General features: G+C 40.2%; 1 protein-coding gene across 4 annotated transcripts in view; it reads left to right on the forward strand.

The window, feature by feature from the left end:
• The window catches only part of PDS5A (PDS5 cohesin associated factor A), a 127444-nt gene extending 126000 nt beyond the window's left edge, over window positions 1-1444 (forward strand). For 3 of the 4 annotated variants that reach the window (XM_049708776.1, XM_049708778.1, XM_049708777.1), the window contains one exon: window positions 267-1444. In XM_049708776.1, coding sequence (XP_049564733.1) covers window positions 267-302 — 36 coding nt within the window. In that variant the 3' untranslated portion in view covers window positions 303-1444. The remainder of the gene's footprint in view (window positions 1-266) is intronic. The other variant, XM_049708779.1, reaches the window with a different exon arrangement.
• The last annotated feature ends 18704 nt before the right edge of the window (window positions 1445-20148 follow it).

Consider the following 20148-nt stretch of genomic DNA (forward strand, 5'->3'; position numbering starts at 1 on the left):
AAATAGCTTTTAGTGTTTTATTGTAGTAATAAAACAGATTGGACACTGGGTAGCAATGCTTAATGGTTGAAAATAAAAACTTCATTGGTATTGTGTTTTTATGTAATTTAGGGAAAGATTACTAAATCAACTAAAGTGTCACATGAACAATGAAAAAATATTTTCAGATTTTAGATAATAACTATAGAAATTAAATAATCTGTGTATGGTTTGTTTTCCTGTTTATATCTTTTCTAACATTGCTTTCTTCTACTCCTATCCCCAAGGTAAAAAGAAAATTCATTTGCAAAGGGAGAAAATGAAGGCCAAACAGAAGCAGGCTCTAGCTTCTGCAAAAACTTGGATTCAGAATGACCCTGAACAGAAAATGAAGTTAACTTCAAAACACACTTTCTGCCTTGAAAACTGAAAAAAGCTATTACTTCCTTTTTTCACTTGACCACAAGTCCTTTGATGGAAATGTACAGCAGAAACTCTTGAGAGAGAGGCTAAAAGCAACTCTGTTCTACCCTCCCCCCAGACTTTTCTTATGAAAAGTCAATAATTAAGCAAATTGCTTAACACTTGGTTCCAGTTCCTGCATATCTGGAGTTTAACAGCATAATACCATTAATTTCCATGCTGCAGTCTTTATTTTAAAGAAATTAATAGGATGTCCTTACACTGACAGTGAGAATTCATCAATTTTAGAGCCAGGAATTTCCCATGTTACACAAGAAAAAAATAGAAGTCTACTGAATTAATTTTTTAGAAGAAAAGAGATCAGATTAAATATTTGTTTGTTTTTCCTTTTGGAAACTTTTATGTATAATTCTTTCTGCCTGCCTACTTTTCTGCAAAATGAGATGTACAGATTTCAGTTCCCTGCTATGAAAAGTGATGTGGTGGCAATTTTATAAATGTTGCTTTCTGATTTTTATCAGAGTGAGAAAATAATTAAAATTATTGATTTCATATCACTTCATATTTTGATTTCCCCTCCATTTTAGTTTAATATAATTTGCAATAAATGTACATATTGTTTTTTGTTTCATAAAGCATATCACTTTAAAGTGGTTTTTACTCCTGTGATTATGTTGGAATATTTGGAATTTTAAAGGAGTAAAGACTGTCCAGCATTTGGTTTTATAATGTCTGTCACCAGATTTTTATTATTGATGTAAAAAAAAAAGTCAATTTTTTTAAATAGTTGGACTCTGGCAGCTTTGTAAGGAAAGTGGGAGGAGTTTAGGATTGCTATCAGTTTTCAGCATTGTGCTACTGGGAAATAAGTGCTTTGCTTTTTGTCTGCCAGTCCGGGCTCCGTTTTCATGTTTATTTTAGAAAACAACTGTTGCATCAATATATTGTTTCTTGGCATTGTTCAGCATAGGTAATGTGTGCACTTTTTGTGTGCACATTCATATTTAAGTTTTTTGCATAAAATAAATGCTTCTAGATGTCATATGGTAGTCTTTTTTAATCTTTTTATATTATGTTTTCTTGTGAAATTTTTTATGTAAAAGGGCTAAAGTCATAAAGAAACAAAGAACATGATTACAGTCAACTCTCCATTATCTATATAAAATAGTGACTGCCTCAGGTTTTAGATTTTGCAGTAATCAATCATAAAATTAAAATAACGAAGGCATACCATAAGAGCTAATTCAGGAGGAACTTGAGATTGGTCCTTTCTCACGCCCAGAGTTATCACCTGCCCCCATTCTCCACTTTATGCCCTTCCCCCAAGCCCTATCTGAATGTGCTCAGTGTCCTTGCACATACCTATCATGGGTTCGAGGGCATAAACGTTTGTGTGATAACTTGGTCTTGACAGGCTGTAGTCTACGTGAGATGTAAAACAGTGAACGTGAGCTGTGTCAAAAAAAAAAAGATTATGTTAAATGTGAAATTTTCTGGTAGTAAATGTCACTTATGTTCTCATAGGTAATCAAGAGTTGGCTGTATACTGACTGAGTGAAAGATGGGTAATTCTTTTAAAATATGCATATACATACACATTTAAGTATTGGATGATGGCTAGGGAACAGTGGATACCAGTGATAGAAAATATCTTTGAAAGGGCAGAGAGCTCTACTCTTCCTTATTGCCTCTTCATAACTCTTTAGAAGTATAAAATATTGCCTCCGACATGCTGAAAGAGTACCTATGCATAAGCATCAGAGAGGTCCCTCAAGCAATCAGTGGGCATGTTCTGTTTAGATTTTGAAGCTCTCTTAGAATCAGACAGCTTGATTCTTAAAGGCCACCAATTTGCCACCAATAAAAAGCACACTGGTAGGGCCTTCTGTCTCTCATTATCTCCTTTTAACTAATTACCCAGCATCATATCTGTCTAGATTACCTAGTGTGAAGTCATATTTAACATAATGTAGCAGACCATTTCCATCAGTTATGGCTGCTTAGATTTTTGCAAGAGAGGAGTTAGCTAAAAGGATCTGGTCCACAGACATATGTAAATGGCCCACCCCTGATTTTTTAATATACGCAAGTATCTGGCACTAAGGGATGGGAGAGTAGGATGATAGACTGAGCTGATGGGGAGGGACTTGAATAAGGGAAACTTGTCATTTTTCCTTTGAAAAAGGAAAAAGTAAAAATCCCTTAGGAATTTGGTATTCACATCTCAGAGAAATACAACACAAAGTGCAGACTTACATTTGAGAATTAATGTTAACCCTTTGTGTCTAGTTTGAAGCTTCTTGTATTTGTCTAAAACTACAAGCCAGAATTTTGTATCTCCTTTGATAAAAAGTGTGTATAATGTAAAGTAGTTTTGCATATTCTTGTGCTGCACATGGGCTGAATTTTTTTAAAAAATTTTTAAAGACTTGAAGAGAACCTTGTAATTTGTGTAAATGACAAGTGTAAAATCCTACCATAAAATGCTAAAAATATGCATTGTTTCAAATAAAACCAAGAAATGCAGCATTATATAGTAGTGTGGAACCCTGAATATTCATGAACCCCCTTGGTATGTCACAAGCTGATAAAATGTCTTTGCATATTTTGTTTAGATTCTGGAGTTTGCACATAAGGGATCAAATGCCACCTTCGAACTTCCTGACTACATACTCTGATCTGGCTTACAGTGACTGAGGGAGAACATAATAATTAATAGATGATAAATTCTTATGGACATTTGGGAAATTTTAGAAATTGTTTAAGAACTTAAAAGTGGCCTTCCATTCATACTAGCTATTGATACATCTATTTATCACAAATTCTGTATATGCACATTTAGTTCAAAAACTAGTTCACAGAGAGCAAACAGATTACATATATGTATCTGGAATAAGATGAACAGAATGAGAAGAGAAGCTATCATGACTGGTTATGTATTTTACCCTGAATGGGATTATCTTTCCACACTTGGGATACTTCTATTCATATGAGTAACTGTCAATAGAAACCACTGGTGACCAACAAGTCTCCAACAGTCTGACGAGCTTTGCAGTGTGCCTAAATAATGGTGGCTTTGCCTACAAGAAGTTTAAAGTTTGCTACAAGCCAGCAACAGTGGAAATCAATGGAAATGAGTGTACATAAACACTCAGCCTGTAAACTAGAGCTCCAGCTTTTCATTCCCATTTAAGAGTAATAACCTTCACTTATTTTATCTTGTACCTATTTCAAAGTCCAACAGCAACATGTACAAAGTACCATTTCTAAGGAACATGGGCCAGGCTGGTTGGTGATCAGGACTTCAAATTTTGGGGTATTTCTCAAATAACGTTTTTTAATCAATGCTGATTACAACTTAAGGCACTTTCCTCCCCTTCCTTCTCTAGTCACTCCTTTCTCTAGCAAAGACCACGCATCCTTTTAAGAAACAGCACTGTATGCGTTCTTCCGGGAGAAGCTTGAAAAACAATCAACTGGAGGTCAGTTATACACAGAGAGAGTGCTGTAGTTCATGGTCCAGATCTGTGGAAGCCAGTAAGAAAGTGTAAGGGTGGGAGGTAACCATTCTGTACAGACTGGGCTTATTGGCAGGGGCTGGCATTAAAACACTAAGATGCGTGCCTTAGAAGGACTAGCAATATAAAGCAAATGGCACAACATGGGCATATATGGCTATTCAGGTGTCCATTGCCTGGACCTCATAGATGCTGTAGAAGCAGAAAATCCTTACCTTTTCTAGAGAAGTGTTAATTTTGACAACTGTTTTGAGCACGTAGGTCCCTAAAGTGGGCTGAGCAAGCCACCCACGTCCGGATTAGCTGGACCTGATGCAGGAGTCAGTTCTCCAGACTGAGGGCCCCCTGGAAGGAGGTGACCGTAAGGGTGGGCTGGAGACAGATTAGAAGATGGCTCTTTCAGCAGCACGAACACCACTTGAGCACTTCCCTTGTACAAAACATTGCTCTATTCACAGACTCTGGAATACCTGGTCCCAGCCCTCAAACCTTGGTTGTCCACCATCCTGAGTGCACCCCCATCTTGCACAAATTCTGGTGTGTTGATAATTCCTGTGGCTTCTTTGGACAAACTTCAGGGATTGAGTGAGCTTCTCCAAGAATCAAATTTTGATGGGGACCCAGGCAGCAACCCCTAAAAGCACCCATTTAAGTTTTATTCTGAGCCTTTTTGAGAGATCACGCTGGTGGCCACCCAACCCAAAAAAAAAGCCTGAAACCCTTTCCCTCCCAGGAAGGTCTTGACAGTTTTGCCATCCGGTTTCACCTGGCATGTGGTGGACTGTATCCTCCAAGATACAGCTGCAGAGACAAAAGAGTAACCTGCCCCTTTGCCACCCACCACAGGTTAAGAGCTGAAAGGCAGAAGGCTGGTACCCTTAAAAACTACCGTACTTGTGACCATTTTACTAGCAGGCTCTTTAAATGCTGTACATAGAATCAGCCCAGGAGTCCAGGGTCTCTGCATTCATTGCCTATTTGGAAGCTTGGCCTGCCCAGGGAAGCTTATAATTATGTGCAGCAGGGCCTGCCTCTTTCTAGAAGTCTATTACATCACTTGCAGTCTCCTAATTCCACCTTTTCATCACAATGGTAACATAAATGGCAATGAAGTGTTTGTTGTCCAAAGACCTGATCTTCAACTGATGCATGATTTCTCTCTTACTGATAATTTTGGCGTTGTGTTTTGAAGGTCACAGCTACCTAAATTGTACAGTTCCTATGGAAGGATGAAGGACATTACAAATATTCCACAATTAAGTAGAAAAAAGAAGAAAGCCACACAGCAACCAAGACAAGAAAAAGAAATAAAAGGTATTCAGGGCTTCCCTGGTGGCACAGTGGTTGAGAGTCTGCCTGCCAATGCAGGGGACACGGGTTCGTGCCCCAGTCCGGGAAGATCCCACATGCCGCGGAGCGGCTGAGCCCGTGAGCCATGGCCGCTGGGCCTGCGTGTCCGGAGCCTGCGCTCCGCAACGGGAGAGGCCACAACAGTGAGAGGCCCGCATACCGGGGGGAAAAAAAAAAAAAAGTATTCAGATTGGTAGGGAAGAGGTAAAATTGTCATTCTATGCAGATGACATACTATATATAGAAAACCCTAAAGACTCCACACAAAAACTACTAGAACTGATCAACGAATTCAGCAAGGTAACAGGACATAAGATTAACATACAGAAATTGGTTGCATTTCTTTACACTAACAATGAAATATCAGAAAGGAAATGTAAACAATCCCTATTAAAATCATGTCCAAAAAAAAAAAAAAAGAAAGCTTCAGGATAAACCTCACCAAGGAGGTGAAAGACTTATATGCTGAAAACTAGAAAACACTAATAAAGGAAACTGAAGATGATTCAAAGAAGTGGAAAGATATCCCATGCTCCTGGAGTGGAAGAATTAATGTTGTTAAAATGGCCATACCACCCAAAGCAATCTACAGATTTAATGGGATTCCTATCAAATTACCCGTGACATTTTTCATAGAACTGGAAAAAATAATCCTAAATTTTATATAGAACCATAAAAGACCCATAAATGCCACAGCAATCCTGAGAGAAAACAAAAAAGCAGGTGGCATAATCCTCCCAGACTTTAGACAATACTACAAAGCTACAGTAATCAAAACAGTGGTACTGGGCTTCCCTGGTGGCGCAGTGGTTGAGAGTCCGCCTGCAGATGCAGGGGACGTGGGTTCGTGCCCCGGTCTGGGAGGATCCCACATGCCGCAGAGCGGCTGGGCCTGTGAGCCATGGCCACTAAGCCTGCGCGTCCGGAGCCTGTGCTCCGCAACGGGAGAGGCCACAACAGTGAGAGGCCTGCGTACCGCAAAAAAAAAAACAACAGTGGTACTGAAACAAAAACAGACATATGGATCAATGGAACAAAACAGAGAGCCCAGAAATAAATCCACACACCTGTGGTTAATTAATCTTCGACAAAGGAGGCAAGAATATACAATGGAGGAAAGACAGTCTCTTCAGCAAGTGGTGTTGGGAAGGTTGGACAGCTGCATGCAAATCAATGAAGTTATAACACACCCTCACACCATACACAAAAATAAACTCAAAATGGGTTAAAGATTTAAATATAAGACATGACACCATAAAACTCCTACAAGAGAACATAGGCAAAACATTCTTTGACATAAATCATACCAATGGTTTCTTAAGTCCATCTCCCAAGGCAATAGATATAAAAGCAGAAATAAATAAATGGGACCTAATCAAACGTATAACCTTTTGCACAGCAAAGGAAACCATGAACAAAATGAAAAGACAACCTACGGACTCGGAGAAAATATTTGCAAATGATGCGACCGACAAGAGCTTAATTCCCAAAACATACAAACAGCTCAATAACAAAAAAACAACCCAATCAAAAAATGGGCAGAACACCTAAATAGACATTTTTCCAAAGAAGACATACAGAGGCCAACAGGCACATGAAAAGATGCTCAACGTCACTAATTATTAGAGAAATGCAAATCAAAACTACAATGAGGTATCACCTCACACCAGTCAGAATGGCCATCATTAAAAAGTCTACAAATAATAAATGCTGGAAAGGGTGTGGAGAAAAGGGAACCCTTCTACACTGTTGGTGGGAATGTAAATTAGTGCAGCCACTATGGAAAACAGTGTGGTGGTTCCTTAAGAAACTAAAAATAGAGTTACCATATGATCCAGCAATCCCACTCCTGGGCATGTATCAGGAAAAAACTCTAATTCAAAAAGATACATGCACCCCTATGTTCATAGCAGCACTATTTACAATAGCCAAGACATGGAAACAACCTAAATGTCCATCGACGGATGGATAAAGACGTGGTACACAAACACAGACACATACACACACAATGGAATATTACTCGGCCATAAAAAAAGAACGAAATAATGTCATTTGCAGCAACATGGATGGACCTAGAGATTATCATACTATTCAAAGTAAGTCATAAAGAGAAAGACAGGGCTTCCCTGGTGGCGCAGTGGTTGAGAGTCCGCCTGCCAATGCATGGGACACAGGTTCGTGCCCCAGTCCGGGAAGATCCCACATGCCGCGGAGCGGCTGGGCCCGTGAGCCATGGCCGCTGAGCCTGTGCGTCCGGAGCCTGTGCTCCGCAACGGGAGAGGCCACAACAGTGAGAGGCCCGCGTACCGCAAAAAAAAAAAAGGAGAAAGACAAATACTGTATGATATCACTTATATGTGGAATCTAAAATACGACACAAATGACATATGTGTGAAACAGAAACAGACCCACAAATATAGAGACTTGTGGTTGCCAAGGGGAGGGCAAAGGAGAGATTGGGAGTCTGGGATTAGCAGATGCCAACTATTATATATAGAATGGATAAACAAAGGTCCTACTATATAACAGGGAAATATATTCAACATCCTGTGATAAACCATAATGGAAAAGAATACGAAAAGGAATATATGTATGTATGTATAACTGAATCACTTTGTGCTGTACAGCTAAAATTAACAGAACATTGTAAATCAACTATACTTCAATAAAATTTTAAAAAAGAAAAAAGCCATTGTGCAAACCCATGGCCTTCACTGCCATTTGGCTTTGGGGAGAACAGGGTTGCGAAAGTGCGAAGGAGCAGATTAGAAAGCTTTCTGGCTGTGTTCACTTTCATTTTAATATCCCTGCTTATAATTAATATTTTTTAACAGTAATAGTTGAGCAGAGAAACCCAGAAAGGGCTGGTGGCATTGCAACAATAGATTTTCTTCCCCTTAGAACAGCTGAATCATGAGAGCACTAATCTATCAGATGCAAGGAAACTTTTGCTCTGTAAATGCAGGCCTGAACCCTTGAAGGCTTGGGTTGAGTACCTCACAGTGTCAATCAAGTGGCAGGAACCAAGTGATGATGGAAATCTGCCTTAAAATAATTGCGAAGTCCAGCAGGTGTGGGAGGCCTTACCAGCTCTCCTGGATACTCAGAAGGGCAAGTGCCTCAGAGAAGCCCAGGTGGGGAAGGGGCCTCACCCTGTAGGATGCGAGCCTGGCACACAGGCCTTCATTCACGTTGGAACAGGATGATTAGGTGGAGAAGACCAGAATATTTTCCTACTTAGGAATTAAAATTAAAAGTTGCTTCCTTGGACTTCATAAAGTTCAGCACCACTGAGATGCTTTTTATTTTCCTTACTCCACAGAGCACCTTCCTTTCATGGGGCAAGATTCAGTCTGTCTCCTTGGAAATTGGCCGCTTAGTACTTTTCCCCGTAACCGTCAGGTCAGAGTGTGCTGGTCCTTCATTGCCTAGTCTGTCCTGGCTCTGTTTTAGCTATAAAGAAAGTGAGACACAGAAGAGGCTGTTTGTTTTGTCTAAGCTCTAGTCCCCCATCCCACACCCAAAGCTAATACTTAATAAATTACTAACTTATCAAAAGCTTGGATCTTTACATACACTGGCACTCACAATAATCTCATAACTACTATGTTCATCTCCATTACACATGCCATTGAAGCTCAGAGATGTGTTTAAAACAGTAAGCCCAAGACTCAGCAAGAACGTGGAAATTTAAACCCACATAGTCTGACTGCACAACTCAGTGCTTCCTGCTTAAACTTTTCCACCAGGTTTCTGAGAGGCCCACAACCTCTCTGGAATCTGATGGTGAGTGAAATACAAAAGTAGAAAGAGAAGGATAATGAATACAAGATGGTGGGGAGCAGCTGGGATGATAGCACCTATTGCTTTCTGTTGCCTCCACGTACGCATTCAGCAGACAGTATCCTAAGGAAATCAAGGTAAAATTGAACAAGAATCATTCAATTGGTGCATGCATGAACAAAATGTGATCTATCCATATATATCAAATTTATAAATATTAGAATACTACTTAGCAATGAAAAGGAAGGAAATACTGATCATGCTACAACACAGATGAAGCTCAGAAACATTCTGCTAAGTGAAAGAGGCCAGACACAAAGAAGCATACATTGTATGCTTCCTTTTATATGAACTATCCAGAGAAGGCAAATCTGTAGAGACAGAAAGTAGATTAGTGACTGCCTGGGGCTAGGGTTGAGAGCAACAATTAACTGTAAATTGGCTCATGGGACCTTAGTGGAGTAATGAAAATGTTCTAAAGCTGTATCATAGTGATGGTTACACAGCTCAGTAAATTTATTGAATTATACATTTTAAGGGGGGGTGTATTTTATGATATGTAAGTTGTACCTTAAAGTTTAAGATAAATGAGACATCTTCTCAAAAAAATGTTTATACAAAACAAAGCAGCATCTACTTAAGTATCACATTGTTAAACCCACATTATGTCAAAAGCACCATTATTAACAATAATTGAGTTTACAGGCACACCACCTTCCCATCAGTGAGCTCCATTTCTCAGAGGGTTACTTGCTGGGGTTACTCCTGTTCTCAGTTAGGAGGGTCTGGAAACAGTTTTTTTCCACGGGACTGGCCTTATTAACCAAAGACTATTAAACATAGTCTTTTATTTACACAAAAGACTATGTGTAAACCAGAGGCCAGCATGTTCACAATGACTGATTATTTCCTTCTCTCTGCTTGGGAAGTCTCTGTGGGAAGCTGAGTTGAATGAGGTCTGGGAAGTGTAGACTCTACAAGAAGAGTTGGCTGGGTCATCTTCACGATCAGCCTCTATTAGCTGCAACTGCCTGCAGAACCTACCTCTGCTCTGATGTACCTGGCACTGTGAGATCTTGGAAATCTCACAGGCCCTTTCACAACTCAGGTTTCTCACCTGTAAAATAATAACTGCTTCATAGTCATGAGGGTAATATACGGAGAAAACCTCACAGAATGCCTGGCCATAGGAATGCTTACATGCTCACAGCTGTTGTCACCATTCAAGCAGACTGGCAGCCCCAGCTATGGCCAGAACATCCTCGGGCAGCGATCGATGCTTCATTCTTGCTTGCTGCATCTGTTTTCCAGGTTCTGGGCCAACCACTCCACTTCTGTTAATCAATCTTTCTTGAACCAGGGAGAAAGTTTCCACTTCCTCACATTTCCATACCGTTCAGCCCCAAAGAGGCCACATTTACAAGTAAAACCTCATCATCATTTTTCAGTCAGCATACTGAATGCCCTTTTTGGGTTTGGGGAACCCCCACCCCACAACTGACACCCCACGAGGCAGAGCCCATTTCCCTCCGTAGAAGCTGAAAACACCAACACTTACTTTCCTAGCCTCCCTTGCACCAAGGGCTCAGACATATGACCTGGATGCTATCAACCAAACACCTATAACCTGCTTTTGAGATGTGGACTGTGGCACTACAGAATGGGGACCATTCCACCCTAGAAATGGAGGGCAGCAGTATCCAACGCCCAGAATTGGTGGTATCAGTGCTATAGGCTGGCTGGGGTGCCTCAGGCATTGGCAGTATCTTCACAGGACCAGTTCTATGATATTATTTTTGGCATTGCTTCTGGCATTGCTTGGCATTGCTTCTCATCCTTATAAGATGAGAAACCAGAGAACTTGTACACTCTCTCTCCACCTGCACTAACTGAGGAAAGGCCATGTGAGGACAGAGCAAGAAGGTGGCGATCTACAATCCAGGAAGAGGCCTCACCAGAAACTGGGTCAGCAGGCAGGAAAACATTTAAGGGGTGGGGCTTCCTCAATGATCCTGACCCCCTCTCAGCAGTAGGAGGCTCTAATGGCCTGGCTCCAGGATAGTTTTCCTCCTCTTCCCCATGGGACAGGGATTTTTTTCTTTTTCTTTTTCCAGCCTCATTTGATCTTCACCTGTACTCTGCGGTGAAAGGTTGCTCTCCTTCTCAAGCAGATACTGCTTTTTTTTTTACCTGGCAGAGATGAGTTCAGGCAGGGCTTGGTTTCTTTTCCATAGCAGCAACTGCTCACCTCCCCCAGGCCTGAACTACCAAGAAAGTCTTATCTCTGGTCTCCACCGGTACCAAGTGTTCCTTGTGAGTGCCGATGGAGGACCGTGTAGAAGCGCCTACACGTAGGCATAACACTCCCCTTGTGTCTCAGGCACCTTTCTTTAGATTTCAGGCCATTGGGTTACTTCAGTTCTCTGATGGGTTGAAGAAAAGTTATGACTTTGTGGATTATCTGCCTGTTCTTGTTAGGGTGGGAACTACCCTCTTCACAGTTTTCTACATTCTAGGCAGAAGGCAGAAGCCTGAAGCCCCTAGATTTAAAATAATCAAATAAAGAAACTAAACTTCAAATTTGCAAATTTGCCATTCTACATGACAACTTGGAGTTTCTGTTTGAATTTTTTTTCTATTGAAGTCACTACAATCAACCCTGAAAAGCAAAAACACTGACAGTATTGCTATTTCTGGAATATTCTGTGATATGGGACTTTATGAATTTCTGACACACTATCCTTATGTTTAAGACTTTTCCTATAATTTGTTACAAGTTGCTTCATTCAATACTTTTCAAATTTAAAACAAAAAGTGTTCTTCACTCATCTATGAGTAAGGATAAATGACAAATCTGGGTATAATCTTTTCTGAACATTAACACAGAAAGATCAATTTTGACAATAAATTTGGAGAAGACTCAAAAAATAAAGATTGCAATATTCATTGTACATCAGACTAATATGTAGGTTCTTCCTTTTTCTCAAAAAATATATTAATGTAAATTAAAACTATTAATCTATTACTTTTCCTCTTACTCTAGAATTTTAAATGATTATACATATATGAAGTTCAATAAAAGAAAATTTTCAGTTTTATTATTATTTCAATGATTACTGGAAATAATTTTGTAGAATAAAAGGTGTTAAAAAATAATGCACTGGGGCTTCCCTGGTGGCGCAGTGGTTGAGAGTCCACCTGCCGATGCAGGGAACGCGGGTTCGTGCCCCTGTCTGGGAGGATCCCACATGCCGCGGAGTGGCTGGGCCCGTGAGCCGTGGCCACTGAGCCTGCGCGTCCGGAGCCTGAGCTCCACAACTCTGCCAATCTCTGTGCTAGGGTTACAGGTAAAAAAGACATGACTCTAACCATTAAGGAGGAGAAGACTGAGATGAAAAAAAACTGTGCTAATACAGTGTGATGTGTGCTATAATAAAAGTTTACACAAAGAAGTATAAGCGTTCTGAAAAAATTTACTGTGTCTGAATGAGAGGGAGTTCAGAGAGATGTAAGAGGGAAAGTTTCAGAAAAGTGACATTTAGTTAAAAAGGGATTTAATCAGCAGGGAGACAGGATATTTCAGACTGGGTTGGAAGGTATAAAGAACATGGATTTGGAGGTAGTCTTAATTCCAGCTACATGATTTATTAATAATGTATATATGAACCTTAGGCAAGTCACATCTCAACTTGAGTTTCTCACCAGTAAAAATGAGAGGGATTGCCTAAAAGATCTCTATGACTCTCCCTACTTCCTACAGGGTATATTTACAGCAATCTACACTCTAGACAATAATTCCTTCAAAACAGTAATAAAACATTTAACATCCAATGTATTTCTTTTTTTTTTTTTTTTTTGCGGTATGCAGGCCTCTCACTGTTGTGGCTTCTCCCGTTGCGGAGCACAGGCTCCAGACACGCAGGCTCAGCGGCCACGGCTCACGGGCCCAGCCGCTCCGCAGCATGTGGGATCTTCCCAGACCGGGGCACGAACCCGTGTCCCCTGCATCGGCAGGCGGACTCTCAACCATTGCGCCACCAGGGAGGCCCCCCAATGTATTTCTTGATTATAGAATCCACACATATTCTGTAGACCACTCTTCCCACAAAAAAGATAGTATTTTCCATCTCCCCAACATCTTCAATTTCTCTCTCCCTACTGGCATTTCTCCTTTTGTCACAAAGAAGTATCTGCGCACAAGTTTATCGTATCTTCGAATAAAAGCAAACCTTCACCTGACTCTACTTGGTAATTATTTTAAACAGCCAAACTTCTGAAGTTTTAGCTCACCACTGTAACTTCTAGACTAGCTGTTAATCCTATCATATGATCAAAACTGCTCAGAGATTGCAAGAAAACAACAAAATGTCGAAAATATTGTCCGTATGAAATGACCAGCTCAAATCTGCTCCATCTTTCTGATGCCTTTAATGTTGCTGATGGTGCCTCCTTAGTTCCATTTCCTCTGCTCCTCTTGATATTTATTTCTTCAGTACACACATAAGTCAATTCATTTGACATTCACTGAGTGCCTATTTTATGTCATGAGAGTAACAAGGTCGTGTTTAAGGAGTTTACAATTAAAAAAAAAAAGGAGTTTACAGGGAGTTCCCTTGCAGTCCTGTGGTTAGGACTCAGCGCTTTCACTGCTGTGGCCCTGGGTTCAAATCCCTGATCGGGGAAATAAGATTCCACAAGCCGTGCAGCTTGGCAAAAAAAAAAAAGAGTTTACAATCACTTGGGTCAACAACTAACAAGGATGTAAGGTAGGATGTACATAAGTACTAGAACGCTTACAAAGTCCTATGGGAGATGTGAGGTGGCATTTAGGGGTGGACTTGATGGATAAGATTTCAATTTATAGAAAAGGAAGAGAATCGTATCCAAAAGAAGAAACAGTAATTTTAAATGCACAGAGGCAGAAAGTACAATGTGTACTTAGAGAAACATTACTATAGGGTGGGAATGGAAGTTCTTTTAATATAAACATATTTTTATGAAAAGAATAAATAAATGGTAGTTAAAGAAACAAAAGGCTTATAGTGAAAATAACAGTCTTTTGCCCAGCCTTTTTCAGTCTCTGGTCTTACTCTTTAGAGATAAGCTTTCTTGGCCATTTCTTTGGATATTTGCCATCGTATTTTAAAATAATGTACTTTGAATACTATTTCTTAGTTTATAAATTCTGGATATATCTACAATCTGCTCTGAGATGAAAATCTGACATTCTAAGAGCCATCCCCCTCATCTTGCAATTCAGATTTATCACTACATTTGGTTAAATTGATTATCAGTGTTTACTGCCTTGCAAATATTGCTCATAAAGTACCAAGTTGTGTAGTTTAATTGCTATATAGCAGCCCATACTGGAGTTCAAACCCTGAATAAGGCAGTTCTTAGCAGTGTTAACTCTGAGGAAGTTATTTTATCTTTCTGCCATTTCCTCATGTGTAAAATGAGCACAGGATCTACAAGGTTGTTTTAAAATCAGATTAGGGACTTACCTGGTGGCACAGTTGTTAAGAATCAGCCTGCCAAAGCAGGGAACACGGGTTCAATCCCTTGTCTGGGAAGATCCCACATGACACAGAGCAACTAAGCCCGTGCACTGCAACTACTCAGCCTGTGCTCTAGAGCCCGAGAGCCACAACTACTGAAGCCGTGCACACAGAGCCCGTGCTCCACAACAAGAGAAGCCACCACAATGAAGAGTAGCCCCCCTTCTCACAGCAACTAGAGAAAGCCCGCGCGCAGCAACAAAGACCCAATGCAGCCCAAAATAAATAAATAAAATAAAATTTTTTTAAAAAATAAAATAAAATCAGATTAAATAGAGTTAATACATGTAAAAGTACATAGAACAATTACTGGTACTTAGTATATAGCCAAAAAATATTAGCTATTCCTATTACTGTGGGTTTTGTACTCGAGTTTATACTTGTCTTCCTCTTGTGCATTTCTAGTTGCTTCATCCATGTGGGACATGAACTGTGCAATATCAGGGGCTCCACTCACATGGAAAGAATAAATGAGGTTATGCAATAAGGCAATCTGTCTCTATATCTAATATTTTATCAAGTCTTTTTTTCTAAGAGTCAAAAAGTCCTCTCAAAGCCCTCTGTCCTGCTCTAATAAAGGGTTTCTTTTTGTGCTGTCATTATGGGTCTTTCCTGTATTACTCTTCCGGATTAGTTCCACTGTTTCTTTGACCCCAAGTATCTTTATTTTTGATATACTCTAATTTGCTACAGCCTATCTACAAGCAACTTCTTAAGATGGTGTGTATAAGTAAAATTTCTGAATATTTGAATGTTAAAAAAAAAAAGTTTAGGGCTTCCCTGGTGGCGCAGTGGTTGAGAGTCCGCCTGCCGATGCAGGGGACGCGGGTTCGTGCCCTGGTCGAGGAAGATCCCACATGCCGCGGAGCGGCTGGGCCCGTGAGCCATGGCCACTGAGCCTGCGCGTCTGGAGCCTGTGCTCCGCAACGGGAGAGGCCACAACAGTGAGAGGCCCGCGTACCACAAAAAAAAAAAGAAAAAAAACCTATCAGCGAGTAGCAAGTGACAATTAAGCTGCATCTTACGGAGTAGACTGGACATAAGCAACACACATCGGGTGTCACTGTCTCCCATCACCCCCAGATGGGACCATCTAGTTGCAGGAAAACAAGCTCAGGGCTCCCACTGATTCTGCATTATGGGGAGTTGTATATATGAGCATGTTAATGCCATTAACAAGCATGTTACAATGTAATAATAATAGAAATAGAGCACACGATAAGTGCAATGTGCTTGAATCATCCTGAAACCACCCCCCAACCCCCAGTGGAAAAACTGTCTTCAATGAAACCAGTCCCTGGTGCCAAAAAGGTTGGGGACCGCTGCTCTATTACATTTCTATTCATTCATTCATTCAACAAGTGCTTACTGATGACTGACCTATTATATTCTTCTATGTCCCAGGCAATGTTCTGCTAACTGGAGATAAAGTAGTAAGATAATCCCAATCCTCACGTTGAACAAAATTGAAAAGTGGGTTAATAGTAAGTGCCATAAAGTACCATAAAGAAAAATTAAGCAGGCAGGAGGAGACATGCATGGAAGTAAAAGCTGTTTTAGTTAGGATGGTCAGGGAAGGCCTGACATTAGAACAGCAACATAAATGAAATGATTAAGACGTGAGGATCTGGGGAAAAAGCATTCCAAGCAGAGAGAACAGGCTATACAAAAGACCTGAGGTTGCAAGAAGCCTGGTGTGTTTGACAAATACCAAGAGGCTAGTACATCTAGTATAGAATGCTCAAGGGTAACAAAGGGATAAGGTTGGAGGAGTAGTCAGGAGCAGAGGGAGTGGTAATGTCACATAGAGTCCTATTATGAACATGGTAAGGAACATGGATTTTATTCTAAATTAAGCCATTCTGAGCAGGTAAGTACTACTTTAAAATAACAATCTGGCTGCTGTGTAGCAGATGGACTGTAGGAGTTCAAGAGTGGAAGTAGGGATACCTACAAGTTTAATAGTCAAAGCAAATGTGATAGTGGCTTGGTTAGGAAAGTAGCAGACAGCAGTAAGTGGAAATCAGAGCCAGAATATATTTAAAGGTTGAGCTAATAAGAGTTGCTAATGAACATGGGCCATTAGGCAGAGAAAGGAATGAAGGATGATTTAGGAGGTTTTTGCTTGAGCAACTGGATAAATGATGTACCATTCAACCACCTAAGGAAAGATGAAGGAAGCAGCAGATCTGGGTTGTAATGGAGAGGGAAGAGGATTGTTTTTTTCTTTTTTTTGGCCACACCGCACAGCTTGCGGGACCTTAAGTTCCCTGACCGGGGATAGAACCCAGGCCCCTGCAGTGGAAGTATGGAGTCCTAACCACTGGGCAACCAGGGAATTCCCAGAATTGTTTTTAAACCTAAGTTTGAAATGTCCCACATAACGGTTAAAAGCACGCAGGTGAGTTGCACGCATGAGTTCAATTCCTAGACTGGATGGGGTAAGAGCCTATAAAGGCTTCCTTTTTCTCTTTAAGATGGAGACATAGAATAAGTCTGCTACATATGAACGAGTTCTGTTCCAAGAGCACGTTGATAAGTCCAATTTGTTCCTAAGTCCAACAAAGTTAGACGAGGTACCCAATTAACACAATCAGCTATACAGTACTATACTGTAACAGGTTTAAAAATACTTTCCACACAAATAATACATAAAAAAACAAACACAAAAACTAAGAAAACATTTTTAATATTACAGTACACTACCTTGAAAAGTACCGTAGTTACCAGCTACATCACTGCTGCTTTTATGCTTGCTTCCAGACATCCTGGGCTTGAAATAAAGATACTGTACTACTGTACTCTATACAGTACTGTAAAGTACACAAAAACACAACCACTTGCAGAGGATGCACACACGTGACAAAGTACGCCAGACACGTGAACTAACTTATAAGCCTGGACGTGTGAATGCATGTTCACATCTTTGAAAATTCGCAACTTGAAGGTTTGTATGTCGGGGACTTGCTGTAATACCCAGTTTGTACGTTAAAGTAAAAAAAGAGAAATTAACAATGCAGGAGAAAGATGGGAGTAAAGTCCTTAAACAGATGAGAAGGAAGAGAGTATATAACACCAGATGCAGGTAGGAAGATAAATTTGATAATGAAAAGATTTAGTGCTCCTTGCTCTATCTCTCAATATAAAAAAATTAGTTCATTAGTTGTCAGGAATTAGAAGCTGTTGGAGATTTGAGGCAAGTAAGCTGTGCAACAGTCACCTCAGAGAGTGGAAGACTGAAATGATCAGAGAGATATAAGATTTTAGCTAGGTGCTAAAGGCCCACTTCAGAAAAGTGGTTATCAGTTCACAGTAACAGCACAACTGTTTTTCTCCAGGTAAAAAACAGCTATGCAGGTATATATAGGAGCTGACTATGCAGAGATGAAATATTGCAAGGAAGGTCAGGAAGCAAACGATAAGGGGATGATTATAGTGATGGCCCATGGAATCTAAACTGGGTGAAGAAGGTGAATACCAGTGAGTGTACCTGTCTCACCTTTAGGAATGTGGGGTATGGGATTAACGACAGTTACTGAACGGACTTCCCAGGCCATCCAGTGGTTAAGACTCCTCGCTTCCACTGCTGGGGGCGCAGGTTCAATCCCTGGTGGGGGAACTAGGATCTCACATGTGCGCGGCACAGCCAAAAAATAAAAAAAAGTTACTGAAGATTTTAAATCAACCATATAAGTTATCACTTTAGATGGAAATGGTCAAAACACACCAATTAAAAGACATGAGATTGTCAGAGTGGATTAAAAAGCAAGATCCAACTATATATATGCTAGTGATAAGAAATCTACTTCAAAGACACAGATATATTAAAAGTAAAAGGATGGAGAAAGATGTATCATGCAAACACTACCTGCTGGAGTGTTTATATTAATTTCAGATAAAGTAGACTTCAAAACTAGGAACTGGGGCTTCCCTGGTGGCGCAGTGGTTGAGAGTCCGCCTGCCGATGCAGGGGACACGGGTTTGTGCCCCGGTCCGGGAAGATCCCACATGCCGTGGAGCGGCTGGGCCCGTGAGCCATGGCCGCTGAGCCTGCGCGTCCGGAGCCTGTGCTCCGCAACGGGAGAGGTCACAACAGTGAGGGGCCCGCATACTGGGAAAAAAAAAAAAAAAAAAAAAAACAACTAGGAATTGTATCAGAGATAAAGAGGGACCCTGGAAAATAACAGATGTCAGTTCCTCAAGACAGAACAACACTAAATGTGTATGCATTTAAAACAAGTGAACTTCAAAACACACAAGGCAAAAATAAATGATATGAAAAGAAAAATACATAAATCCATCAACATAGTTAGAGACTTCAAAACTCCTCTCAGTAATTGACAGTACAAGTAGGCAGGAAATTAATAAGGACATAGATGACCTGAGCAACACTTTCAACTACCTTGATTAACTGACATTCAGAATATTCCACTCAACCATGTCAGGTTATACTTCTTTCCAAGTACGCATGTAACACTCACCAAAACAGACCATATGTTCCATGCCATAGAGCAAATCTTAATAAACTTAAAATAATAAAAATCTGAAAAAACATATTATTGGATCCTAATAAAATTAAATTAGAAATAAATAACAGAAATATCTGGGAAACCACCAAATATCTGGAATTAAACAATATACTATCATGTAAGTAGCCCTTGGATCAAAGAGGAAGTCTCAAAAGAATTTAAAAAATAATTTAATCTGAAAAAAATGAAAATATAACAGTAAAATCTGTGAGATGTATCTAAAGCAGTGCTTTATATTTTTTCTAATATAAGCATTAAGCGATTATATTAGAAAAAAAAGAAAGCTCTAAAATCAGGAACTTTAAGATTCTATGTTAAGAAAAAAGAGCAGGGACTTCCCTGGTGGCGCAGTGGTTAAGAATCCACCTGACAAAGCAGGGGACGCAGGCACCCTGGTTCAGGAAGATCCCACAAGCCAAGAAGCAACTAAGCCCGTGTGCCCCAACTACTGAGCCTGCACTCTAGAGTCCGCGAACCACAGCTACTCAGCCCACGAGCTGCAACTACTGAAGCCCACGCGCCTAGAGCCCGTGCTCTGCAATGAGAAGCCTGTGCACTGCAACAAAGAGTAGCCCCCAATCGCCTCAACTACAGAAAGCCCGTGCGCAACAATGAAGACCCAATGCAGCCAAAGAAAACCCCAAGAAACAAACAAAAAAAGAAAATGGAAGAGGAGAAAACCCTCTCAACTCATTTTATGAGGCCACCATTAGCAAAAACCAAAGGTAACAAGAAAACTAAAAACCAATATCCCTTATGATCACAGGTGCAAAAATTCTCAACAAAATATTAGCAAACTGAATCCAGCATCATATAAAAAGGATAATACATCATGACCAAGTGGGGTTCATTCCAAGAATGCAAAGCTGGTGCAACATTTGAAAATTAATCACCATTTAAACAGACTAATTAAGAAAAGCCTCATGATTATCTCAATAAATGTAGAAAAAGCATGACAAAATTCAACATCCATTAAGCTTATAAATAGAAGGAAATTTCCCTAACTTA

This window comes from Orcinus orca, chromosome 4, assembly GCF_937001465.1.
Source record: "Orcinus orca chromosome 4, mOrcOrc1.1, whole genome shotgun sequence".
Classification (NCBI taxonomy): domain Eukaryota; kingdom Metazoa; phylum Chordata; class Mammalia; order Artiodactyla; family Delphinidae; genus Orcinus; species Orcinus orca.